Here is a 22,793-nt window from a genome sequence, read left to right on the forward strand (position 1 = left end):
TTAAGGATAGATCCTTGGAAGGCATTGCCATTTGTAGTCCAGGATGAGAAAAAGAAAAAAAAAAAAAACAAAAACACACAACTGTTGAAAGATTTGTGTAAGACCAGAGAATACAATGTTTTTAAAGAGTTAAGAAAGGAAAGTAGGATCATCCTCTACTTATTCTACAAAGTCACATGGAGGAGAAAATTGTTATAAGCAAGAGAAAGACCTAAACCCGTACCAAATGCAAGGCACTGTACTAAGGCCTCACTTTGATGGAAAGAAGGGACTCAGTGGAGGTGCCATCCAAGAGGGGGGAAGGGAGAATGGTAGGAGGGGAATGTAATCATGGTATCTTGCCTATATGTATGAATGTTGTCAATAAAAAATAGATTTTTTTGGCCAGGCGTGGTGGCATATGATTTAACCCCAGCACTTGGGAGGCAGAGGTAGGAGGATCGCCATGAGCTCAAGACCACCCTGAGACGACTACATAGTGAATTCCAGATCAGCCTGGACTAGAGTAAGAACCTACCTTGGGGAAAAAAAAAAAGGTTTTTGTTTTTTTTTCATGGAAAGAATAATGTCTGCCATACATGATGAGTGGATATATTAACAGTTAATGTATGTGGCTTGGGAGGTGGCGCCTCAGTAGGTATGAACTCTTTCTCTGCATAAGCATGAAGACCTGCATTTGATTCCCAGAACCCATGTAGATATCCAGCCATGGCCATATAACACCCACAACCCTAGTGGTAAGGTGGTACAGAGACAGAAGAGAATTACTGAGGATCACTGGTTAGCCAGTCCAAACAAAATGAGGCAGCTCCAGGTCACTGAGAGACTCTGACTCAAGGAAACAAGGCAAAAGAGCAATTGAGAATGCCTGCTGCTCTCCTCTGGCCTCTGTAATCATGCACATGAGGCATTCACGTCTGTGTACACACATGTGTATATACTACACAGACACCGTACACAGAGTTGATGTAGCCAGTAAAGTAGTGTACATCTGTAGTTCCAGATACTCAGGAGGCAGAAACAGGAGGATCACTTGAGCTTGGGGGAAAAAACTGAATTCCTCTCTGTCTCAGAAGAGTTAATTTATATAAAGTGTGTTGAACAATTTTCAGGATACAAGCATAATACACCATTACCATGATACCCTCCCTTTCCTTATCTTCCTTTCTCTGTAGCTGTTACATCTGTGGTTTTCTGGCCTCCAGTTTTCCTACGTGCTTCCCCTCCTACTATATTGGTTTAAACTTTCATGGATGCTACTTGAGGAGTTCCCAGTCTATCAACTTGTGCAGCCAGAGCTGGAGTGCTCTTCCCCCATATGGAGAGAAATGGAAATCTGTAAACTACTCCTAAGAACCACGAGAACCTCACTGAGACATTGTTCTTGCTTCACAGCTGTGTGAGTTATCCTCACCTCACCTCAGCAGTGCTTGCTCTGCACAGGTTTCCTTCATCTCCTCATTAGGGAATGAAGCATTGAGCCATGGGATTGCACCAGAACCTTTCTCCTGCAAGACACATGACTTTCTCTCCTCCACCCCTTTGCAGGTATCTTCCCCAGGCAGTAGCCCCTTCCTTGTTCTCCTCCTGTCACCCCCACTTCCTACCAGTTAACTAGTCACAGGCATGAATCCCACATGGGCATCAGCTGCTGCCTCTGACAGATCACATGGGTCCAGTGTTGTCAAACACTGCACAAATGGATGGTGAATCACTGGGGTTGGGGACCAACAAGTGTCATTCTATTAGCACTGGAGCTCGTGGATAAGACGGTGTTTAAAACTCTTTAAAAATAGAAGCCTGAGTTAGAGTGAGACCCTACCTCAAAAACTATATATATATATATGAAGAGAGAGAGAGAATGGGCACACCAGGGCCTCCAGCCACTGCAAATGAACTCCAGACACATGTACTACCTTGTGCAACTGGCTTATGTGGATCCTGGGGAATTGAACCTGGGTCCTTCGGCTTTCCAGATAAGCAACTTAACCATTAAGCTATCTTTCCAGCCCTTTTCATCTTTCTTTGTGACATTTACTTTAATCATCAGAGGACCTAGGTAAAAGCCTTACACTCAGATATGAGATGTTAGATGTCTGGTATGACTGGCATCTTCCTTTTGAGTCTTGGTGGCATGATCAGCACATAATTTACTTCCTTACCTTACATTGTCATTTTTTAAGAAGTGAGGACTGAGAAAAGTCCCTGGTATGTTACCTCTCTACACCTCATTATCCTCCCTCAGCCGTAATTGCCTCTGTCACACTGACATCTTCACCCCTTCCACAAGTACTCAGCCCAGCATAGTCTCACCATCTGTTTGTGTGACACCAACATTATGGGCTCCCTCCATGCATCCCTAAACGGGCATGAGAATGAAGCAGAGATGGCAAGTCTGCCAGCTGGCACCAGTAACACAAACCTAGACAGTGATGAATCATGACCCAGGACAGGGAGGGTGCATGATGGCTAACTGGGCAGCATCTTCAGTGCAGCAGGGCGGGCCGCTCTGCTCATGGAGGCGGAATCAATGTGCTTCTGTTCCTGCACCAATGCCATTGGCTTCTTAGCGTGTGATCACAGAAGAATGCTAAGTAGGAAAGATTAGAAGTCACGATCTGACCTGTTCTATTTTTCCACTTTACATCTCTAAATGACAGCACTGGGGATATTCCAAAGCTTTTGAGATTTATTTAAAAGTTACAGGAAGGGGTTTCTAGCTGCTTCAGGGAAGAAAAGTGACAACATGCTTCTTCAGGCCAGTGGGACAGTCCTAGGCCTCAGCTGCCAGAGGTTCTGCTGCTGCCGGCCATGCAGGCTCCGTGGTGGGTACAAGTAGAAACTCCAGCTCCGAGTGCACACTTGCCATTTATGCTTCATCCTCATGCCCATTTAGGGATTTGTGGAGGGAGGTCATAATGTTCTGTGTCCTGAAATTGTTGGTTCATTTGCTGCTCTCTAAATGCTGCCACTAAGAGTAAATCAATCAGCTATTCAAGGTTCTTTCTATAGATTTCAGATTGAGAGGGTTTAGTTACTGTTACAGTTGATTTTGATGTACCAAACATTAAGACACCTGTGTTTCAAGTTCTTCAACTTTGAATTGAGTCTTCTCCATATGTGTGTGTGTATGTGTGTATAGGCATATGTTTAAAGCCAAGCAATATATAAATGTTCTTCCTACAACATGGATGAAGTAAACAAAAATTCTAGATCTGCCCTGTGCAGGACACAGAGATAGCTGCATAGGCAGCACCTCAGAATGATAGAAATCATCTCCAAAGGATTCAAGTCAGCTGTCAAGTTCCTTTCCACTGGGTCAACTCAATTGACCAGCCATGTGCAAAAGAAATAGAAACCCTGAGGCTTTGACTTTATCAGCTAGGTGTAAGCAAGATGGAGCACCTATCTCTCAGCTTTATAGAAAACATGCTTATCAAAATTCTTCCCTATATGAGAAAGTGTAGAGTGGTTGGAAGAGAGGTTGTTGGCACGTGGTACCAATAAACAATTTCAGGCATGAGAAATATAGAGGAGGGTCCAGAGATGACTAGATGGTCAGAATTTGTGACAAAAGCACCACTGGGTAGAAAATTCCAGATACTAAAAGAATATAATCCTTGTAGAGATGGAAGCTAGTAATATATAAGGAACAGTGAATGGAAAATATTATTTGTGACCTTCTCAGAGTAAAAGCAAAGGCAGTGACAGACATGGTCAAAAGAAAAGCATTTGTATCAGGTGATTTGGAGTTTGAACTTGAAACACACTAAAATTGGAAGACTCAAAAGCCTTCTGAGTCCAAGGACAAAGGCGTAGGGAAAGAGGTGAAATTAGAAAGCGAGGAAGTATTCTTAATCCAAATGACCCTAGAGCAAAATGATGCTTTCTGCTTTCGTGAGGAGGGCTCACAAAGGAACTACCCCAGGGGTCAAGGCTGGGCTGATTCAGGAGTGGGCAGGGTGAGAGGCCATGCTTCTGTGTTGTAAAGGACAGAAAGTGGATATGAATGACAAACAGTGCCTTTCTGTACCAGACTTGACCTCTTGTTCTGTTTTCTCCTTACATTTTTGTATAGGATGCAGCTTTTTTTTTAAGAGTTCCAGTACTCTGTATTTTATTTTATTCATTTATTTGAGAGAGAGAATGGGCATGCTAGGGTCTCCAGCCACTACAAACTCCAGAAACATGTGCCATCTTGTGCATCTGAGTTACATGGGTTATGGGGAATCAAACCTTGGTCCTTAGGCTTCACAGGCAAGTGCCTTAATTGCTAAGCCATCCTTCCAGGCCTAGGATGCAGTTTTGATACTATGCTAAAGGTAGTGTGTGAGTGTGTGTGTGTGCACGCGCGCGTGTGTATGTGTGTGTGCATGCACATTCATGTTCCTGTGTTTGCATACTCTTGTGTGTGTATGTGAGTGCAGGAACCTATGTGGAGGTCAGAGGACAACTTTCAGGTCAATGCTCACCTTCCTCACTGTGCTCTTCTTTGATGTGCTCCTCACAAACTTCCAGAAACTTCTCCTGCCTCCACCTCCATCTCATAGTCAGTGTGCTAGCATTATAGAAACCTGCCATGGATTCTGGCTTTTCACATGGGAACTGGAGATTTAGCTCAGGTCCTCTTGCTTGGTCAGTGAACACCTTATCCATTGTGCCATCTCCACAATTCCATTTTGGGGTTTTGGTTGGGTAGGGGGTGAGTCTGAGAGACATGGAAATGTGAGTTTCTAGCCCTGGCTTTAATACTGATAAGCTATATAAGTCTGGATCCATCATTGCTGGTCTGGTATAAGAACTTTAGATTTCTTTTTTTATTTTTATTTTTTTATTTTATTTTTTTATTAATTAGTTTTGTATTCAGCAAATACAGTCAGTTTGGTACCATTATTAGGCTCATCTGTGACCTACCCCCTCCCCTTGACCCCTCCTTGTTGAGGTATGTGGGTCATGCATTCTGTCGTTAACCCACAGTTATGGGTAGGATAAATGTCTCTATGTATCATGACCCAACATGTGGCTCTGGCATTCTTTCTGCCCCCTCTTCCACAAAATTTCCCTAAACCATGTTGGCTTCATTTTTGGTCTGCTTCAGTGATGAGGTGTTGGGGGCCTCTGGGTCTCTGGCTCTCTGATTTGGTAGGAGTTGATTATTCTCTGTGTTGATCTCCTTCACCCTTGTGCTGGTACCCAGTTCACCAAGAAAACAGCACCCTTGCTTGTTTTTCCAATTATTCTTAGTTTCATCCAGGACCCTTTTGAGGTATGCTGGGGTGGCTCTCTCCTTAGGATCTACATCTATCTGAAAAAGAGAAGTAGATTCTCCAATGGAGAGTAAGTTAGCACCAGACAAATGAGATAACCCTTACTTTTTTTTAATAGAGAATTTAATAGGTGTAGGCCCTCTTGTAGCCCACAATTGATGGTAGCTTGGTAATGGAGAGTGGGCCTATGTTTGGATATGGTTCTGACTTGTTTCCCAGCTCCAGCTATGGGTCCTGCACCACTTAGGAGATCAGTTAGCTGAATCAAGAGCAGTTGGTTCCCCACCATGGCTGTGTGCCACTATTGCACTTAGGTGGGCATCACGGCAGGTTATTTGCTGCTAAGTAGGTTAGACCATGAGTTGCTTGGACAGATATTGGTCATTTTCCCCCAGTCGCCAATGTAGCACCTTCTGGCACTAGATGAGCTGACTGTATGGGGACTGACTCTCTTCCAACTTCCAGCCATGCCATTCCATTTTACGTGTCAACCACATAAGGTGTCTTCAGCAGTAGGGTCTTACCACTAACCTTTGGTGGGTCTTCAAGTACTCTGACAGAAATCTGTCTTTCTTTTAGGAAACCTTGTAGGTCTCTCTGATCAAAAGCTCATTGTGGATGATAGCCCCATGCTGGTACTGGGAGTTACAGGACAGTGCCCACTAAGAAAAGAAAGAAAAAGATAAGTAATATAAAAGAGAGAAAAGAGAGAGAGGGAGAGAGAGAGGGAAAGTCTTCTATAGAACTTTAGATTTCTTAAAGCTGAACAGTATAGCTTCTTCTCACTTCCTTGTACGTACTAGATACACAAGCATCTTTAAGCCATAGAGGTATACAGATGTCCTAAAAAGTTATGACTTTCCCATGATGGTTACTTTGATACTTTCAAAAATAATTTTCCTCTTTACTTTTGCTGTTGTTTTAGTGCATAATCTAAACACATGTTTAGTTTCTTGTAGATAATACAGCATTCGGCAATCTTCAGTCAGGTTCACTCTCTGGACCTCAGCTGCTTCATCCTTGAAGTGAAAGCATAAGACTAGAAGAATAAGTTCTCTTCCGGCTTAAGGCTATACAATTACTTAACCTGAAAGTCCTATTTTCTACCTATCTTTATTGTTGTCTTCTCTTGAAATTTTGATGTCTTCTAAATAAAAAATGGGATAAAGGGGCTGGGGAGATGGCTTAGCAGTTAAACACTTGCCTGTGAAGCCTAAGGACCCCAGTTCAAGGCTCCGTTCCCCAGGACCCACATTAACCAGATGCACAAGGGGCAAACACATCTGGAGTTCATTTGCAGTGGCTGGAGGGCCTGGTGCATCCATTCTCTGTCTGTCTGTCTGTCTCTCTCTCTCTCCTCCTCTTTCTGTCTCTCTCTTTCTCTCAACTAAATAAGTAAAAATGAAAATAATGGGATAAAAATAATGTTACTCTTCCATTACCTCTCAATTCCACATATAAAAGACTATGGAAACCAGTGAGCATCTGGAAAATGTATGAGTCAAAATTAAGGGGAAATTGAACTCTTTGTGTCTAAATGCTATGAAGAATGCATGGCTATAAGAAGATAGGCTTGCTAGCAAAGTCTTCAGTCTTCTTATAGAAAGCATCTTGGAACAAAAGCAAAAAAAAAAAAAAAAAAAAGGAAAATGTTTAAAGTCAATTCCTGTCAATAATTTAGTGTGAGGTTCTGACCATGTTAGACTTTAGCTTTCCTGTTCATTCATTCTTCCATTCAGTCATTCACTCAGAAGTAGGTTAATTAGGAGTAAATGACAAACATTGTATAAGGTAAGTCTAACTAGAAACAGTTTATAACATTTCTCATCAATGGATCTCACAGCTACATCTTTCCAATTCTTATGTCACTGACCTTTGACCTTTCACCTCGGTCCTGAACGGAACTACTGCCCTGGTTTCCAGGTATATTCTGAGAGCATAGTGCAGAAGTTAGGTCTCTCTACAAGCATGGATGTGCCTTTCAGATGGGAGCTGCACATTATTTGCTGGAAGGTTTCTACAACAGATGCTACCAGGCAGACAAACAAGCACACATTCCCTCAGCCCAGAGCACGCTGAGCCAGGCATGCACACACTTGCCAATACCCACACCAGAAGAGCCGCAGGGTGATGGAGGGAGTGTGCTCTGAGGGGCGAGCGCTGCCCAAGGCCCTGCTAATGTTTCTGTGTGGCCATGCTGTATTTTCAGCTTGTCATCATGGCTGGGACAGTGCTGCTTGCCTACTACTTCGAGTGCACTGACACTTTTCAGGTGCATATCCAAGGATTCTTCTGTCAGGATGGAGACTTAATGAAGCCTTACCCAGGGGCAGAGGAAGAAAGCTTCATCACCCCTCTGGTGCTCTATTGCGTGCTGGCTGCCACCCCAACTGCCATCGTAAGTACAGAAACACATTTCTTTCTTTGTTGTCAGATACTAGAGAATATTTCCTGACTGCTTTTTCCTCCTTTTTCCTAAGCATTTACCAGCAGCCTTACCAGTCGTATCCGGTTTCTACTAAGACAGACTGAATGGAGCTCTGCCTAAAACCTCATTGAAATACCTCTTGTCTTTTAGAGATGGCTTTTGCTTTTACTATCTGTATGTTTAAAACTATGTATTTTAAGAAGCATGTGTGGATGTCATAAATCCCTAGGCATAGTTACCTAGCTAGGGTTATCTAGCTACTGTACTCTAGAGAAATGTTCGGTGGCTTGGGTGTATTCAGAAGATCCTGACTGTAAGCATTGGCACTGGTTTAGGCTCAGACCAGAGTGTAACAGTGTTCTCCCACACCCGTTCCTGCTGCTCTGATTGAACTTCCAGAGGCCAGAGATGAGCAAAATTATTTGACCAAAATTTTCCTGTGACATTCTTGATGGCTTTGGCTCTTCCCACATTATATCACATGTAACTCAGTTGTACCCCTAACCTTTGTTTTATCTCAATTTCTCATTTCTGAGACAAAAAAAAAAAAATGACCAGACAATCCTGCAGGGAGAGTGATTCATGGGCATAAAGCCTACAGATCAATATTTGCTTGTCAGGCAATTTAATACTTAGATATCATCACTTTTAAAATAATATTTTGTGGGAGTATTAAACATCTCTATGTCTAAACATATAATCTCACAACATTTTCTGTCCTTTCTCTTCTAATTGCTGCCTCAATCTACTTTTCTGCCTCCCCACTTCCCCTCTAACATGTCCTCTACTCTCCATCAAGGAGACAAAAAAATATAATGTTGAGAATATATAAATAATGAGTCATAGTACTTCAAGTTAATTCAGACCATTGCTATCAGCCTGAGCAGAGCTCCTCCTTAAATATTAAGACTGGTAAAGGGACTGAGGCAGTACTTATAAGCTGTAGCATAATATATTAGGGTGGTTATAGACACAAGGCTGACATATACAGGTTCCCATCCAGGCTGAGTGACTTTGGGCTGGTCACCTCACTGGTGTTTTCCAAAGTGAAGATAAGTCATGTGTTTAGATTTAGAGGTGACTTCATATGGTTCCTGGTCTATACTAAATGGTCAGGAGGAAACACTGGCAGAAAACCATTCTTCTCCCTCTTTGGAGTCACAGATAAAAGCACTTTCATCTGAAAAGAATGAGATTGCTCAGAGAATCTGTCTGGGCTTCTTTGCACTGTTGTAGAACAATGGGAGATAGACCTTCCAGAAAAAAAGGCTAAACTGGACATTCCTCTTACATTATCCTTGCTTAACAGCCCTGGAAGGAGAGAGTATAGATAAAAGACCCATCCTCCATACTTTACAAGGTGGCACACTTCATTCCCCCAGAAAACTAGAAAACAGACTGAGCTCTGTCTGGAACAGTCGAGTGGTGGCTCTACCTGGAGGCAGTGGGTTTTGTCCAGAATATATTCCGTTTCTTCCTGTCTCATAAGTATATGGCTTTCTTATGCGTTCAAATATATATCTTTGAGTTACCTATTGATTTACTGAGATCTTTTTCTCTTCTTTCTACTCTCAAGAAAATATCATGTATCATGGCCTATATTCCCCTTTAACTTTTGTAATTGTAGAGATTTATCCATTAAAACTTTTTAAGAACAATGGAAACAAATTAATAAAAATTATGCACAAAAATAGAATCAGGAGACAGTAAGATTTATAGATGAAATCAGGATATAGAGCTGGAGAGATAGCTCAGTAGACAGGGCCTGAGAGGGCCAGAGTTCCAGTCCCTAGATCCCATATAGACAGACACCCACACTTGTAACCCCAGTCCAGCAGGGGAGCAGAGACTCAAAAATCAGTCTTCTGAACACCGCTCTGGAAAGAGTAAATAGATAATCTGTCTCAAATTAAACCAGGCAAAAGAGTGATGGAGCAGGACACCCGATTCTCTACTCGGGCCACTGTAGGCAAGTGCCCCCTCCAGGGGCTAGCATATAGGACACTGCAAGGCGCATACATGTGAATATGCCACACACACATTTAAAAAAAATAAGAGCTAATTCTTTGGAAAATAAAATGGACATTTGTTTGGCAAGTTTAATATAAAGAATGCAAAATTAAGAAGCACCTAAGAAAGAAAAGAACATATGAGATATTAGGAAAAAAGTAATTCTGAATCTGTAGTACTATACATTTCTATTTAAATTGTAAATACTACTCTATTCTAAATAAGAGCTTACATATCAACTTAACCACAGTGCCTTAAAAAGATGTTGCAATGCTGGACAGATAAGTAACAGCTGAATAAAATTATTTATTTAAAAAAATTTGAACATATCTAAAATTTATTTCAAATACAGTGCTGGCATATAGCTATTGAATAACTTCCTCTACACTTCTGAGAAATGGAAATCACAAACTATATAAAATGTTCCACATCCTAAAAATAAATGGAAAACTTTTCAGTATGCTTTTCAAATCATATCGTAGAACACAAATGTAGATTACCAATATGCAAAGATTTCACATAACTACCCTCAAAAGCAATGAGTAACATTTTCAGTTTGAATTATTGATATCAGCATATTAACCAGAATAATGAATATATTTGCCGAACTAAAAATAAAAGTATTCATCAAAAATAATCTAAATCCTATAAAAACATTTTTGGCCCTTAGCATTCAAATATAAGTATGTTAATATTTAAGAAATTGAGCTTCCCAAAGTGAAAGTGAAAGTGAAAGGGCAAGAACATCATTTTTAAGTCAATAAGTGCCATTGTATATAAACTGCTTCTAAATATGTCAGTAATTGTAGCAATTTTTTAAAATATTTTTTGCTGGGCTGGAGAGATGGCTTAGCGGTTAAGCGCTTGCCTGTGAAGCCTACGGACCCCGGCTCAAGGCTCGGTTCCCCAGGTCCCACGTTAGCCAGCTGCACAAGGGGGCGCACGCGTCTGGAGTTCGTTTGCAGAGGCTGGAAGCCCTGGCGTGCCCATTCTCTATCTCTCCCTCTATCTGTCTTTCTCTCTGTGTCTGTCTCTCTCAAATAAATAAAAAATATTAAAAAAAATATTTTTTGCTTATTTTATTTATTTATTTGAAAGTGACAGTCAGAGAAAGAGGCAAATAGAGAGAGAGAGAGAGAGAGAGAGAGAGAGAGAGAATGGGTGCGCCAGGGCCTCCAGCCACTGCAAATGAACTCCAGACATAGGCGCCCCCTTGTGCATCTGGCTAACTTGGGTCTTGGGGAATTGAGCCTCAAACCAGGGTCCTCAGGCTTCACAGGCAAGTGCTTAACCACCAAGCAATCTCTCCATCCCAATTGTAGTAATTTTTAAAGGTATAACATTTTCCCACCATTAAAATGTCAATTTTATCTTATTTTTTTATTTTTTATTTATTTTATTTATTTATTTTTTTGGGTTTTCCAAGGTAGAGTCTCACTCTAGCTCAGACTGACCTGGAACTCACTATGTAGTCTTAGGGTGGCCTTGAACTCACGGCGATCCTTCTACCTCTGCCTCCTGAGTGCTGGGATTAAAGGTATGTGCCACCATGCCCAGCTAAAATGTCAATTTTAAAAGTAACATAGCCCATTTGTCAAAAGTGAAATACATTCTTACAAGTTCTTACAAGTCTAGTCTTTGTATTTTCTGTCTCAAGAGCAATCTATTATGATATTAAGTAATAAGTATTTTTCCTGAGTTTATTAAGAAATTGAGAATATATTCATCTCGGCAATAAATTTAATAGCAAAATTTTTTGAAAATATGAAAATGAGCAAACACTAGAGGATAGACAAAAGTTATTATATGTAGGCATGTTTTTTAAAATACAATAAATAGTGATGGAAATTGCTCATGATTTAATGTTAAGATTATTAAAGCAAAAATTAAATATAAGTGATATTGTAGATAAATCTTTTTCTCTTTTGTAAGAGAATCTGACCATGTCATAATCGCCTCTCTATTTCCCTAGAAAAAGAAAAGGATCTTATGTAGCAATTGTCACTAGGCAAAAGTGATCTCTGACTGGTGAATCACATTTGTTCTCAGAGCCGTTGTTACTTGGGGGAGTGCCATGCCTAAGACTCCCATTGCAGTGACACTGGTAATTGGGCATGTCTGCTGTGGGGCCCAGGAAGCTGCACGTGTGAGTTGTTACACCAGCAGTGAACTCATAGAAAAACATCACTTTGTAGTTTCCTATTGAGCTGGAGAGGTGGGTCAGTGGTTAAAGGTGCTTGCTTGTAAAACTTTGATCCCCAGGTACCCACATAACACCAGCTGCATGAAGTGGCACATGTGCCTTGAGTTCATTTGCAGTGGCAAGAGGTCCTGGCGGGCCCATACTCACTCTTTCTCTCTCTCTGTCTCTCTCCCTCTCTCTCTTCCCTTCTCTCTCTCCCTCTCTCTCTCTCTCTCTCTCTCTCTCTCTCTCTCTCTCTCACGCTCCCCTCTCTTTCTCAAATAAATAAATAAAAATATTTTTAAGACGAGTTTTCTCCTCTTTAATAGTACAAGTTTTTAGCAGCAAGTCTTCCAGACTATAACTCTTGATCCATTCTCTACCATTGATTCATTTCCCCTGATGATACAAGTCAGAATCTAGACAAAATGCCCCAGTGGGCCATGGTCAATGGACAGGGCACAGAGTCTGGGAGCCCTATAGTTCTTTTTCAATTGTCACATGTGAAGCCCTGATTCAGCGTCTCCATTCATCTGTTCTCTAGGTGAAAAAAGAAAATGTGACCAATAATACAGTAAGCTCCCAAAATATGTGCTGAGCAATGGCCCGTAAGTGATGAGCCAGCCTAGATGCCCATCAGCAGATAAATGAGGAAAGAAAATACGCACGCACACTTCATCTTCTGTCATATATGGAATCTAGATTTATACATACATACATACAATGTACATATGACATAAAAGGAGAAAATAAACTACTTGGGGGAGGGAAGAACAGGAGCCAGGGCAAAGACAGGGAACAGGGAGGAGGGGGCCAAGGATAAATGGGAGGTATGAACAATGTGCAGATATATGTGTATGAAACTGTCATAATGAAATCCATTTTTACTTATGCTAACTAAAAATAATTTACAAAAGTAAACCATCTTGTAATTGACACATATTTTACAGTCATTGCTCAGCTGGTCCTCACAACAGACAACAGCCTAGTGAAATGGAACGGGGATATTCCAAAGAACACATGTGGCCCAGTTCCCTTCATCTTTCAGTCAAGAAAGTATTAGGTTGAAGGCTCCAGCCAGTTCTGTGTTACTGAACAAGTAGCTGCCCACTCCATTACATTTTTATCTTTTTCTCAAATGAGGACACAGCTGGAAACCAGAGCTTATCCTAGCTGATGGGTGAGTGGTGGAAAGCAGTGTAGTCGTCAGTCCTGCTAATCACCAGGGATCTTCCCTCAGGACTTAAAAATAAGTGCCCAGCAGCAGAACAGAATTCCTCTTCTGCCCCAGGAAGGAGGTGTGTTCACTCCTGCTTTCATTGTCCTCACTGTGTGGCCATCTTCTTCAGGTGAGGGGCCCCAGTCACTGCCCTGCCCCCAGGAGGGGGGATGGCCTCTGGTTCCCTGTGTTCCCTCTGGAGGTTTAGTTGCTTCATCTTTATACTTATAAAGGAGGATTGGGCTAAATTATTTCCATGATCCTTCCAATTCTCCAATTCCATAGGAACAAAAGAAGGAACATTTTATTCAGAAGTCTCCACACATGAGATTTCCAACAAGTCACAGCTGCCGGTCCGGGTTTCAGTTTTGTACTTCTGTGGCTGAACCACTATTTCACAGAATTGTACAGATTTTGTATTTCTATTTAAACACATTTCTTTTTATCTCTGGAGCACAATGGAAACAGGACTTCTTTTGTATATGTATGGTACTAACATGAAGCAAGTTTCAAGCAAGCAAGAGCCTTTAACCACTGAGCCATCATTTCAGACCAGGTTTCAAAAAAATAGCTCAACTTGGACCTGTCTTGGGCTTTCTGTGTGTCTTTAAGCACATTGGCAATGGCAGAATAGAGTGCTCTACACTGTTTTTTCCTCCACAGATGGACATTAACAACCCTATTCACAGCTATAGGCATACATAGGAAAGGCATGAGGGAAAAGACTCTGCTGTTTGACCTGTCATCTCTGATTTCTCCTTTTGGGCTTTCCTGTCACAAAATATAAACATCATGTTGGGAGAAGGCCACTTGGAATAGACTGCACACAGCCAAGGCCACTGCTGCCCTGACTCTTTAAGAAAAGTTGATGCATGCAAGATTTATCATGACCAGAACTGTTTAGCCCACAGAGGTGACACATATTTCAAAGAACTCTGCAGAGTGTGTTCTGACCACCTGGAAACCTTGGATAACTACTGCCTTCTGAATAAACTCATAGACTCAGTGGCAGAGGAAGAGAACATGTTTGGATAAGAGGATTTACTCAGCACAGAATCTGATTTAGCCCTTGCTTTATCTCAGTCCCAGTGGCACAGGGCATGAGAAACTAGTTACTAAACCTTTTCTTGGGCCTCACAACAAAGTGACAGGGGAGTATTTGGTGTCAGAGCAGCAGCACACTTGACTCCCTGCCCAAGAGAACAGAAGCCGCTCACAGCTGCCATGGCCAGTGTGCACATGCATATACAGGGCTCATAGGCAATCTCCTCAGAAAGGAAGAGACAAGCGCGTTGATAGAGAGGCACAATGTGGAAGAACTTGTGACTCTTCATCTGGGAGCTTCTAGTCTGGGAGCTCTTAGAGCAAATGTAAAAGCACCCTGTAGATCACAGAGTGGACCCTCAATGATGCACGTCTGCTGGCTGGCTGACGAGGGGCACAGCTGCTGAAGCAAAGGCGGCATTGTGGGGCCTGGCACTCCCGCATAATTAGCCTCTTCCAGGCTCTGAACAGTCTCCTCTATTGAGACTGCTTTTTAGATTTTCTCATTCACATCTATTTTTCCTGTTTTGTGCATTATTTCATAGTTTCTTTTTTAAAGACTGCCATATTCTTAACTAGTCTTGCTAATATACTCAGTCTTTACAATTCATATTTTCTTGTGAAAAAATACAGATACCATTAATTTAGTGAAAAAATTAATCTATTCCTCTATTTTCTGCCCATTCTTCATATTAGTGAGCCAGATTTCCATTAAGACATTTTTTGGAGCCTGGCATTATTCTACAGAGAAATAGACGCTTCTTATCATCAGTATCTCCCTTCTGGTGAATGATGGCTGGGCAACTGTGTTAAGGAGCTTGAGCATTTATTTCTTGGAAAGAATAACATTTGCCCACCACCACCACCCCCCAAAAAAATTTGCTGGTTAATTTACTTGGGATTTACAATTGATTCTGCTTTCTCACTGCAGGCAGTATTTTAGCTATGTTATTTTAAATTTCCATTTCTTGGGCTGGAGAGATTGCTTAGTGGTTAAGGCATTTGACTACAAGGCCTGAGCACCCAGGATCACTCCCAGAACTCACATAAGCCAGATGGCTCACAGTGATGCGTGCATCTGGAGTTTTCTTGCAGTAGCTCGTGGCCCTAGTGCACCCATTTTCTATCTCTCTCTCTCTCATAAATAAATATTTTAAATTCCCATTTCTCTTGTCCCCATTGTCCAGCAATACAAAAGGTTTCAAGCAAACAACAAGCTGTGGAAATGTACATGAACGCCTTGCTTTAATGGTCTATATCTTCTTATCTTAGATATCTTTCTGAGTATGTGGCTATGTACTCTGAGGTAAAGTCAAGAGGAAGTCTCCAGGATTATCCAGATCCACTGAGTTTCCAAATGTATTATAAGAATAGTCACTTCCCATTCAAGCTCTTGAAATGCATAGGAAATGTCCAACAACCAAGTCCATTGTGTGTCTCTATGTATATAAATAAATAAAGCAGAAGTCAAGAACTCTTAGGCCAACCAGAGTTCAGCAAATAAGGAAAACAGAACCTCTCTGCAGAACTGAACCTGTCAAGGACACTTGTTAAGAAAGATAAAAGCCAAGAATACAGATATTGTCATAAAGACTGGTAATAAAATCTATACTTTTGAAATTTCCTGGAACACTTGAGAAATAACAAAATCTATGGAAGCCTCCCTGGCAGAATATTGAAATCATCTGAAAGGTCAGACGGAGAGCTATGAAGCTACCTAGATATTAATGCTGAGTATATCAAGAACTCTCCCCTTCCTCACAGTGTCAGATATAGTCAGAAAGTTGGCCAGATCTAGACGCCAGACTGCTGTCCTTGGGAAGCATAAAATGGCAGAGATAGCATGAGATGTTATGGCTTTGGGTAAATTACATCCACTCACTGTTCAGGGAAAGTTAGTGAAGGCGAATTGCCATAGATTATAGAAATGAATGATGGATGAAGCCAATGGTATTATAAGAAATATAAGGAGCACTGGAGATGTTTCCTGAGTGATCCAAGACTGAAGTGTGTTATATGATAATGAGCTGTCTCGTGTCAACTTCTATCATAAAGGTAAAAGCCTCCCTTACCACCTTCAAAAAACTCACCTGAAGCATTTTGTAGTCAAACTTCGGTTGCAAGATGAGAAACTGAAGTTCAAAGAGGCAACCAGTCCAAGATCATGTTGGGGGGGAACTAAGCTAGAATCACACTGAACTTCCTTACACCAGGACTGAGCACAGTGATTTCTTTCTTCTACATAGACATGACATAGATAGTAGAAATGGCAATGACTTATTGAACACTTACTGATATTTTTCATGTATTTTAAAAATCTTCCTGATATAGTCATTGCCACCAATGGAGAAATAAACAACACTGAGATTCAAAAAAAGGTTCACTTACGTGCAAAGTCACATCAAGAAATGAGAGAGATCTGAGATTTCAACTCCAGAGGCCAACAAGTTTGGTAAAGTTGAGGGATATAAAGTTGACACCTAGAATAATCAGAATTTCTATACACTATCAGCAAACTCTAAAAAAGTAATCAGGAAATCAAACCTATTTATAATTGCTACAATAATTTTAAATACTTAACAATAAAATTAATCAAGAAGATCAAAACATTAGTAAAAGAAATAGGGGGCTGGAGAGATGGCTTAGCAGTTAAGGTGCTTGCCTGCAAAGCCAGAGGACTTCGGTTCAATTTCCCAGGACCCATGTAAGCCAAATGTACAAGATGGCACATACATATGGAGTTTGCAGTGGCTAGAAGCCCTGGCATGCCCATTCTCTCTCTCTCTCTCTCTCTCTCTCTCTCTCTCTCTCACCTTCTTTCATGATCTCAAATAAATAAATAAAAATGAAATACTAAATAAAAATTTAAAAAAGAAATAGTGCTGGAGATATTCTCAGTGGTTAAGGTGCTTTCTTGCAAAGCCTAATGACCCAGGTTTGATTCCACAGATGCACAAAGTGCTGCATGCATCTGGAGTTCATTTGCAGTAGCTGGAGGCCCTGACATCCCCATTCTCTTTGTCTCTTCTCTCTATCTCTCTCTCGGCTTGCAAATAAATTTTAAAAAACTGTTTAAAAAAATCCGTTCATGTTGGAAAAATGCTTTTAATCCCAACACTTGGGAAGCTGAGGTAGGAAGATTGTTGTGAGTTTGAGGCCAGCCTGAGACTACATAGTGAATTTGAGGTCAGCCTGGGCTACAGTAAGACAATACTTCAAAAAAATTTAAAAAAGGAATAGAAAATTACACTAGGTGGAGAGACATGATGATGGACTGAGAGAAGTTAAATTATAGAAATGACCATGCAACCAAAGTATACAAATTGTATCAACATACCAGTGACAATTTCCAAAGAAATTAAAAAATAATCCTAAAATTCATATGAAACCATGAAAGACTTCAAATGATAAATGCTATCTTGAGCCAAGTGAGCATACCAAAGCCTCCCACTATCTGATGTCACAATATTCTACATAATGATAATAGTCACGCATTCATGGAAATGGCACAACAACAGAGATGTCACCATTGTAACAAAATCAAGAGCACAGAAGTAAATCTACAATCTTATAGCCAACTGCTGTCAACAAAAGTGCCAAGAACATACAATGAAGAAAAGACAATATTTTCAATAAATGTTAGAGAAGCTGCATATCTACATATAAAATAATAAAATTAGACTTTTATCATATACCATGTTCAAAAATGAACTCAAAATGTAAAGACTTCAATGTAAATCCTAGAACTGTTAAACTACTGGAAGAAAACACAGGGGAAAAGCCTGGCAGTGATTACCTAGATATGACCCCCAAAATACAGGCAACAGAAGCAAAGTAAACAAATGCAGTCATATTCTAAAAACCTTCTGCCCAATAGAGGAAGCAATGAACAGGGGAAAAGGTCACTTCCAAAACAGTGGAAAATATGTGCAAACTATATATAAGTGATGCATATTTAAAATACATAAAGAACTCAGTAGTATGAACATGATTAAAATTGACAAAAGGTTCTAAATAAGCATTTCTCAAAAGATGGCATATAAATAGGAAGTTTTAAAATATTTTATTTATTTATTTTAAAGACAGAAAGAAAAGGGAAGATAGAGAAAGAGAGAGAATAGGTATGCCAGGACCTCTAGCCACTACAAACAAACTCCAGATACATGTGCCACCTTGTGCATCCGGCTTATGTGGGTCCTGGGGAATCAAACGATAGTTAGCCTTCTCAGGCAAGCGCCTTAACCATTAAGCCATCTCTTTTGCCAAATTTTTAAACATAAAATTCTTTAAAGTGCTAAACATAATAATCATGGAATTTTAAATTAAAATAGCAAAGAGACAGCACTTTATACCTGCTGGCATGGTTGCTATTATTTAAAAAAATGCAATAATGGGTCGAGCATGGTGGTGCACACCTTCAATCCCAGCACTTGGGAGGCAGAGGATTACTGTGAGTTCGAGGCCACCCTGAGATTACAGATGAATTCCAGGTGAGCCTGAGCTCCAGTGAGACCATACCTCAAAAGGAAAGAAAAAAGAAAAAGAAAAAAAAAAGAAATGAATTAATGGGTGGGAGAGAAGGTTTAGTGAGTAAGGCACTTGCCTGCAAAGCCAAAGAACTTAGGTTCGATTCCCCCAGGACCTATGTAAGCCAGATGTACAAGGTCGCACATGCATATGGAGTTCATTTGCAGTGGCCAAGGGCCCTGGTGTGCCCATTCTCTTTCTCTATCTGCCTCTCTCTCCCAAATAAAATAAAATACATAAAAATAATTTTTAAAATGCATTAAGCATGGGTGAGAATATGGAAAACCCCTTACTGTCAATGGGAATATGAATTAGTATGGTCATTATGGAAACACAGTATGAATGTTTCTCAAAACAATTAAACATAGAACTACCAGCAATTCTACTTTGGATATATATCCAAAGGAAAGCAAGCCAGTGTGTTGAAGAGATCTCTGTACTTCTGTGCACATTGCAGCCTTATTCCCCAGAGCCAAGATATGAAATTGTCCCAAGTGCCCATCAGCAGATGAATGGATAAGGAACATTGTGGTCATCAACTGTGAAAAAAAAAAATAGGAGGCTCTGTCATTTGTGACATGAATAAACCTGGAGTGCATTATTATAAGTAATATAAAGCAGACACAGAAAGGCAAATACCACATGACCTCATCTGTGGAATACAAAAATGTTGATCACATAAAAGAGCTTTAAGAAAGAGAGAACAAATAGAACAATAATTACCAGAGGTTTGAATGGTTAGGGATGAGGAGTTAAGAAGGTATAGGATACAAAATTTTAGCTAAGTAAGAAACAAAAACATTTAAGAATCTTACTGTACCCCACAATATATTGTGTTCTTGAAATAGGCTGAGTGGATGCTAAGTATCCTTATTACCAAAGGGATAGCTGTTAGGTTATGTGTATGTTAATGACCCTGTTTGTATTTTATATAGTATATACTTTAGTATATACTAGTATATACTTTAAAACATCATGCTAAACATAAATATGTGTCATTTTACCTATTTAAAATATTTTTGTAAAGTGTGAAGGAATGTAGTATAAAGGACCATACATAAAAATTGATGTGTTGTATTTCAAGAGTTTTTTTTAGATATTTGCCATTTGGATTTTCATATATAAAAGACAACAGGCACAATACTTGCCCTCATTAATTAAAAAATATGTCCTATGATCTAAAGGTCAGATGTCACAGGATTGCAGCAAGCATAGCTGGGAGATGAAAATGTACTAATGGAATTTATTTGCTGGGCATTTATTGCAGAAACAGATTGGCCTTGACCATTTGTTGCTGGAGGCCACCCTAATTTTCCATGATTGATATGGTGTTTGTTAGCCAACAATCAGAAAGGCCCAGATAGGCAAAGCAGCCAGGATTAAACACATGGAGAGGCCCACATGCTCCAGCTGCTCTTTGCACAGTGTGATAGATTGAAACCGAGTGGTGTGGCAGAGGTACAGATGGAGGAACCCAAGCACTGCCAAACCCAGAGTCACAAATCTGCCAGTGTGAGCAAAATGGCATCCAATGTGGGCTGAGGACTTGGCGGAAAAAGAAACACCCTTTATCTTCTCAGTCTTTCACTCTCCAAGCAGTATGTGTGCCTTTATCAAACTATATGGCCTACAAATTAGAGAAATAGCACCTTGTGTATGGTTAGAAAGAAGAGTATCCATATCATGAAGCCCACTCAGTTGATGTGAGAGCTGGGTTGTTTCATTACAAACTTTTATGTCAAGCTGGAGAGATGGCTCAGCAGTTAGGTGTGCTTCCTGCCCAAGCAAAAGGGCCCAAGGTCAAATCTTCAAATTCTGTGTTTGAAGCTGGGTATGCCTATGTGCACTTGTAACCTCAGAGCAGAACCATTCCTGAATCAGTAAAGAGTCTGGGGCTCAGTAAAAGAAAGGTCAGAAGAGTGATGGAACAAGAAACCCAGCGTTCTGCTCAGGTTACTATAGGCAAGCCCCCCCCCCCCACCACCACCACCACCTATACAGAGAGAGAGAGAGATACAGAGTAGGGAGCTGGGAAACATGTGGGGTTACACACACACAAGCAAAATGAAAACAAAAAAGGAAAAGAAACTTTTATATCCATCACAGTCTTACAAAAAGCCAAGAATGTCTCCCTGCATTTTGATTATAAAATAACTTCTTTCCTCATCTTTCTTTTCTTTATTCCTTATGAAAGCATTCATTATAATTAGCATCTTTCCAAGAACTTCCAATACCTGGCCATATAGGATATAGGTTTTTGTGTTGCTTTTCTTTTGTTAGTGCTTTTGGCTAGCATGCAAAATAATGGAGAACAGATAGATAAATAGGTCTATAGATAGATTGATAGAAGACTGATAGATAATCTGTAAGGAAGAATAGTAAATTATTGTTAAATCTGGCTGTTAGGTATGAGATATTTCTACTTCTGTACAACCATTTCTAAACATTTTCTTGACAATGCTTGCTGAGCCGTTGCCTCTTAGGCCCTGGCTTCCGTATAATCCTCCTCATCCCGGTGGTTCTGGCTTGCGTGACTCCCTGTATGCCAGTCCTGAGCCACTGTCCCCCTGCAGTCCACTCTCTATCTTGCTCCTTAGCAGCTCTCTCGTGGCTTACTCTAGCCCCTATGGTACTACATGTTCTCACATACCCACTCCAGCTCTTCAAGGAAGTCTTGGCACTTTTTAGCATAAGACATATATCTTAAAGCAAGATCTTCAGATATAAAACCTAAAGTTTTCTCAGTTAAAAAATATTAATAGCCTTCAACTAGGGGAGTGCAAAGTCTTCTGGGAAACATAGACATTTTCCCATATGATGGGATAAGAACCCCAGTAGTGGCATGGGTCAGTGTCCTTTCAAGAGGAGGTGAAAGGTCTTCTGTCCTGCTGTGAAGAGAGAAAACATAGTAAATACATGACAAGCTAGAGTCTCCCAGCCTGAAATTACATTTGATGTTAGGGATGAAGACTGACTGGAGCAAGCCTGGCTTTCCCAGAGGAGGGAAATCCCCTTCTTGCAGCCAGGAGTGCTCAGTGCTAAGGTTATAACATGCCTGATTTTACAAGATCTTTATGTGTATATGTTTCTAGTAAATCGTGTTCTCATGGTTGGGTGAAGCCTTTATCCTAGAATCTGCCTCTCCAGTGAGTTAGCAAAGTGCTTTGTGACAATGATATATTTATAGTAATAATGGCAGTGGCAATGCTGAGAGCGATTATTTTATTGATTTAACAACAGTAAAACCTTCCTCTGTAGTGAATATAACGACCCGATGTTCTCAACAACTCATCTGTGTACACACCTACGTGCATGTGCTCATATACAATATACATGCATTCATGTCTGTATACATATTTGGTTAAACCTATATTGTTAACCTGATCATGCAGATAAGTTAGTCAAGGCAGATCTAACTTTACATGTAAGAAAAGTAAGCTTCAGAGTTCTCTCTCTTATCACTATACTTGTACATCAGAGTGATCCAATAAAAATATTTGAATTTGTGATTAATATTGAAAACCTCAAAAGCAAAACATATTGAACACTGTCTCCTTTGGCTACTGAAAGGTCCATGTGAAATTAAAGTATGAGATTAAAAGGTATAGTGTGAATAGAACCATTAACTACATGCTAGATCTTCTTCGGACATGATCTGCTATGTGTGGCCAAGCCCCTAGACCTTCATTTTCTTTGACCATAAAGGAAAGGAAAAATACTTGTTAAGTGATCTCAGTCTTAAAATTCCATACTTTCCATACTTTCATTTCCATCACTCAAGTGCCTTCTTGGATGTTACTTTATTTTATCTACCTAAGCATATGTTTCATGATAAGAAGAAGGCATAAAGAGTTTTAAAACATCAATAACATGTTTTTATAATATGTACTTACTTATTTTATTTGCAAGCAGAGAGAGGCAGAAAGAGATAGGCATGGCACGGGTTCTAGTCACTGCAAACAAACTCCAGACACATGTACTACTTTGTGAATCTCACTTTATGTGGATACTGGGAAATCAAACCCAGGTCATTAGGTTGTGCAGGCAAATGCCTTAAGCACTGAGCCATTTCTCCAGCCTGATAAAGTGTTTTCTAAGATCATAGGTTATGGGTAG

At 40.3% G+C, this 22,793-nt stretch overlaps 1 protein-coding gene across 2 annotated transcripts in view; it reads left to right on the forward strand.

Moving 5' to 3' along the window:
* The window catches only part of Plppr1 (phospholipid phosphatase related 1), a 301,657-nt gene that overhangs the window by 237,341 nt on the left and 41,523 nt on the right, over positions 1-22,793 (forward strand). The window contains exon 3 of one of the 2 annotated variants that reach the window (XM_004656967.2): positions 7,477-7,665. The exons of the other annotated variant lie outside the window; for it this stretch is intronic. Coding sequence (XP_004657024.1) covers positions 7,477-7,665 — 189 coding nt within the window. The remainder of the gene's footprint in view (positions 1-7,476; positions 7,666-22,793) is intronic. 2 annotated transcript variants of the gene reach the window in all.

Source organism: Jaculus jaculus, chromosome 1, assembly GCF_020740685.1.
Source record: "Jaculus jaculus isolate mJacJac1 chromosome 1, mJacJac1.mat.Y.cur, whole genome shotgun sequence".
In the NCBI taxonomy this organism is placed as follows: Eukaryota; Metazoa; Chordata; class Mammalia; order Rodentia; family Dipodidae; genus Jaculus; species Jaculus jaculus.